This window comes from Phasianus colchicus, chromosome 35 (genome assembly GCF_987193195.1).
Source record: "Phasianus colchicus chromosome 35, bPhaCol1.hap1.1, whole genome shotgun sequence".
Taxonomy (NCBI): Eukaryota; Metazoa; Chordata; class Aves; order Galliformes; family Phasianidae; genus Phasianus; species Phasianus colchicus.
Window position 1 is genome coordinate 263,138 of NC_143470.1, and position 4,954 is coordinate 268,091.

General features: G+C 57.6%; 1 protein-coding gene across 1 annotated transcript; it reads right to left on the bottom strand.

The window, feature by feature from the left end:
- Positions 1–208: 208 nt before the first annotated feature.
- Positions 209–4,394, bottom strand: LOC149913649 (uncharacterized). Its single transcript, XM_090129247.1, has 8 exons — positions 4,274–4,394; positions 4,057–4,118; positions 3,490–3,643; positions 3,047–3,303; positions 2,762–2,847; positions 2,130–2,254; positions 1,498–1,609; positions 209–1,192 (listed from the first exon to the last, which is right to left on the bottom strand). Exons 1-8 carry the CDS (start codon positions 4,392–4,394, stop codon positions 640–642), a joined length of 1,470 nt encoding a protein of 489 aa, XP_089985373.1. The 3' UTR covers positions 209–639.
- Between the last annotated feature and the right edge of the window lie 560 nt (positions 4,395–4,954).

A 4,954-nucleotide genomic window follows, 5' to 3' on the forward strand; every position in this document is an offset into this window, starting at 1 on the left:
AGACTCCCGGACGGCGTGGGGGCCCTGCCAGGCCAAAAGCCCATAAGTTGTGATCCAGATAAGACAGAAGAGACTGTGCTGGATTTCCCTGGGCATCAAAGCACCGTGAGATGCTCTGATGCCCTCTCGCAATTCTTTCTCCCTCCACCAGCACAAGAGCTGGCGTCAAAAGGCGCAATGACACTGTCACAGGCGTTCTGGAGGTTTTTAAAGGGTAGGCCCCTGATAAGGCTTTATTGATGGTTTTGCCCCTCTACATTTCACTCTAGATCTCCTTGTTGGCCTGGAGAAGGGAAGGCAGCGGGGTGACCTCCTTGCAGCCTTCCAGTACATAAAGGGAGCCTACAAGCAGGAGGGGAGTCAACTCTTTGATGGTGTAGCTAATGGCAGGCCAAGGGGAAGTGGTTTTGAGTTGAAGATTGGATGCCAGATTGGATTGTTCTTTCCAGAGAGAGTGGTGGGATACTGGAACAGGCTGCCCGGAGAGGTTGTGGATGCCCCGTCCCTGGAGGTGTTCAAGGCCAGGTCGGATGGGGCCCTGGGCAGCCTGGTTAGTATTAGATGTGATGCAGATGGGATTCACGCATCTGTTTTGCTGCCTCCAGTGGAGCTGTCTGTCCTGGGCACCCCATGCCCGCATCAGCGTGGGTAGGGTGTGGCCTTCCTGCGGAGTGGGGGTTTGGTCTTTGGAGGCTGGCACTCGGGAGACCCCGTTTCTTCTTTTATGGGTGGCAGCAGTCCAGGTCGGGTGATGGGAGACTTCTCAGGCAGGCTGGACTCACCACGAAGTGGTGATGCTGCCATCTGCTCCAGTACTTTCTGCACTGGCCTGATCTTCTTTGCCCTCTGCCTGAGAAGTTTAACTGAGTCACATGTCAGTGGGAGCCTGGATGGTCTGCCTTGAGACACTGTAGACTCAGCCCTTGAGGAAAATGATCTTGGATCTTTTGTGAAAGCTATTATTGGCCTCAAGGCGATCTGATGGGCTGAGGCCTTGGCTTTCTGCAGTTTCAGCACCGCACCCTCATGATGGACTTTTTCTGCTCCCTCTAGTTCATCAGCGAATCTAACATGTTTGGCTCCTGGTGCTCGGCGCAGCTCTTCCTGGCTTGGTGTGCCTGCCTCCCCCTGCAGCTGGCAGGTCAACGGCTGCTCTTGGGCTTCAGGCACTCTCCGGATCGGTGGCAGCAGACTGAAAGGGCAGAGCGGGAGGGGTCCGCGTGAGTGGCTGATGGCTTTGGGGCCGCATGCTGCAAGCCTAAGCCAGGAGCCTTGGCTGCAACGCAGCCCTCCCCACAGACAGCTCAGCGGCTGCCCCGTGGCTCTCCTGAGATGCGGAGAGGGGCCAGCCCTGTGAGCTGGGGGGTCCCCATCCCAGCACGTGGGTGCTGCGTTCAGCACTGTTGGGCGGCCACCAACAGTGACCCTCTGGGGCAGGGAATGGGCTCTCGTTCGGTCACCCCCATGCGCATCCCAGCCCAGAGCCTCCAGCCTCACCTGGCCTTGGAGCTCTCCTTCAGCAGTACGCTCCTTATCCTTCTGAAGTGCTCTCCATCAACGCTGTCTGAGCTCAAGCGTTTGATGAAGGTTGGACGGCTAGCAAATCTCACTGGAATGGAGAAGGCAGAGGAGATTCACCGTAAACCCTTTGGCTCACTCACAAGGGGCTCTCAGGCCTGTTCCCAGAGCAGCCGAGAGGGCTGCTCTGCTCCCCCCACTGCTGACATCTGCACCGCCCTCGGACCCTCCCTGACACCATCCCTGGCCCCACTCCTCCTCTCTGCAATTCAGCTCTGTTTTGGGACTGCAGTAGTGACGTTGGCTTTGGTAAAGAGGAGCTGGGTGGTGATGATGAGGTGGCAGAGTAACTTTTGGGGACCGTATCCTTCCACTGGGGGAGGGCAGGGCCTAAGATCCGCACATCCTCCTGCCATAGCCAGGGATGGGGGCACGTCACGCTCAGCGCCTTAGTTTGTGAGAGGCCAACAATTCCTTAGTTTGGGAAGAGGCCGTGCTGAGCTGGCGTGAAGCTTTGACACAAGTCAGAGCCCTTGGCTGATGGTCAGCAAGGGATTTCCCATCTCAAGTATGCTGCCCGTGCTGCGGAAAGGAGCTGGCCGCTGCTTTACCTTTCTTGCCCTGGACGAGAGGTGGCAAAGTCTCTTCTTTCTTTGGTTTCTCCGGACCAGGGAGGCTTCGTGAGGACTTGTGGTTTGTTCCGGGCGGTGGCTTGGGAACAAACTCCATTTGAAACCTGTACGTGACGAGAAGACAGCAACCGGTGTGACGCAGCGCTCCAGCAATCCTTGTTGCTCTCTGGTTGTCTGCTCCCAGGCACATTTTCATGCTGCATGAAGCACACGACTTTCTAAAGTCTTCAGCAGCATCAGTCGGGTTAAGTGAGGGGGAAATAGTTTCAAAAGGCAGGAGGGAAGATTTAGATTGGATATAAGGAAGAAGGTTTTGACAGAAGGGTGGCAGGCACCGGAACATCTTGCCCAGAGAGGTGGTGGGTGCCCGGATGGGCATTCAAGGTCGGGCTGGACCGGGCTCGGAGCAACCTCATCTGGCGGTAGGTGTCCCTGTTCCCTGCAGGGGAGTGGGACTAGGTGCCCTTTCGGGGTTCCTTCCAGCTGAAATCCTTCCATGACTGTAGGACATATGCTCATGGCAGGACAGTCGTGGACACAAGGAGCAAGTGTGATGGAATGAGAGCTGAGCAGCTGCATCAAGCAGCAGCTACGGCCACCAACATACTCACTTGGGAAAGACGACAGCGCAGCCAGAGAGCGCCAGGGAGGCCACCGGTGCCATCCGGGACACCACCGTGTCCAGCAGCCAGGGGGCCTGCAGGGGAGAAAGGGGGAGGATGTGGGACGTCCTCGTGAAGGCTGAGGCATTGGGGACACGAGGAGCCCAAGGCTGCGAGAGCTGACAGCAGCACAGCACTTGTACGGCCTGAGCAGCTGGCCAGATCCTGGTGGGCTGTGTGCGGGCACAGCAGGTGTCACAGCTCTGCCTGGGTCATGGAGAAACTACAGCTCACCTTGAAAGCAGCTCTTCTGAATTTCTCTTTCCCTGACAGCTTCTCGAGGAAGTTGTAGTAGAATTTCATTTGGAAGGTCAGTCCGTCAATGAGGAGCACGCCGATGTCCTTGAGGACAACGGCAACGTTCTCCCCATTCTGCAGGCAGCCGGAGAGCAGGGACACGGTGCTTTGAATGCAAGTCCGGAGTGTCTGCCAGCTCAGAGAAGCAGCTGCGGCCACCTTGCTGTATTTCAGCGGCTCCACCTTCCTATGGACTGAAAAATGCGAGGGACGGAGTTGATGATACGGTTGGTTTTCCACAGGTGCTTTAGGTGGACATCAGGCAGAACAGCCCCATATTTGGACGGGCTGATCAGAGGGAGAGGTTTACTTTTGAGAATGGAGGCGCTGGCCGTTTGCCCTGTCCATGAAGCCAGCAAAAGTTTAATCCCCCCTCCTACCTGGCAGGGACTCCCTGTGGGCCTTGAGGTGGTGCGTGGCTATGAGGTTTGTAGCCAGGTGAAACACGGGCCACTGCAGAGTCACTGTCCCATCCTCAGTCCGGATGTCTTTGGAGATGGTGTCAAAGAAGCCAAAGGTGGGAATCCAGACCCCCTGCAAGTGGGAGAGTAAGGAAGGGCGGAAGGGTTATGGGACGGCTGGAGGAAGAGCCGGAGGGGGTCCAAGGTAGGGACAGCCCTCTGCCGCTGTTCAGAGGCACAAGCCAGGGCATCGGGAATGGCTTTGGGAAGGGGCTGCACAGTCCTCTCCTTCCCCTTGCCGTCCCAAATGCAGCACAGCAGGCAGGGCAGAAGCAGCCTCGTGGGATCCAGAGGCTTCCAGAGACCGGGATCAGCCCTGAGATAGACAGTGCCCGACACAAGTGATCGTGCAGGATTTGCAGGAAGCCCGTGGGATGCCCAGGAGAGAAATGTGGGGGCAGTTTCCTGCTTTCTGTGGAGGGGAAGACTCAGAGGAAGTCCAGGCTGAGCTGGATGGGGAGAGGAGGAACCCGACAGCCAACACACCTTCTGCAGCAGCAGCTGCTCCCGTACGTAGGCGGCCACCGCATCCCAGACGGCAACTCGCTCTGGAGGGCAAAGGAAAAGCAGGTCACACTCTGCATCTGCCGCTTCCCAGCACCGCTACCGCTGCCAGGCAGGAGCGAGGTGGCAGATGGAAAGTGTCATCTCGTGCCAAGGTTGGCTGCAGCACCGCTCCTGTGCTGGCTGTGGACCCGTGTACCTTCGGTGTCGGCGCGTGTCGGTCTGGAGGCACGCCTCGCTGCGGGGCCGACCTCGCTCATCCCGTTCCGCCTCGTGCCGGCGGCTTGCTCCTTGTTGGCGCCAGCCATGCCGGAGCTCATCCTTCAGATGCGTCTGCTCTCTGCCAGATGCTCCTTCAGGATGCAGGACCCACCAGCGTGCTCTGCCTACATACCCCTCCCGGGTGCCCGTGTCACAAACGTCACCACGGTGACGCGATGACAGCATGGCCAGTGCTGGCCGCTGCCCATTGTGACGCTGGCACCAGCAGCCTGCTGCCCGCCCTGGGTGGGAGCGCTCACCCCTCTCTGTTTTCTCTCTCTTTTCTTTGCTCTCCATGCGGTATTAGTCGTTTTCCTTTAGTGGCCGTTGCCTGAAGTGATGTTCAAGTAGGAGATACGGAAACAAGTACTGTTCCAAAGTACTCTACCCGTAACGCTGATGACCTGTGGTCAGAAAGTTGCTTAGTTTTGCCTGGAAGTCATTGATTCCTTGTTAGAACGCTCCATAAATTACCCGGCATTGATCCTCTGTGTCACAGTCATGACTCCATGGCTCCCGCGACCCAGCCGGGCAGGGAGTGCTTTGTTTGGGGGATCCCAGAGATTTGCTTTCCTCACAGCCTTCCAAGCGGGATGAGACATTTCACATTGTGGGCAGG

Excerpts from the sequence above, each read along its gene's own strand:
- LOC149913649 (XM_090129247.1), bottom strand. The coding sequence starts at position 4,394 with ATGAGCTCCGGCATGGCTGGCGCCAACAAGGAGCAAGCCGCCGGCACG. Across the intron at positions 3,644-4,056 it reads AGCAGCTGCTGCTGCAGAAG|GGGGTCTGGATTCCCACCTT; the intron begins GTGTGTTGGCTG and ends TCCCACTTGCAG. Across the intron at positions 1,193-1,497 it reads AAGGAGAGCTCCAAGGCCAG|TCTGCTGCCACCGATCCGGA; the intron begins GTGAGGCTGGAG and ends CTGCCCTTTCAG.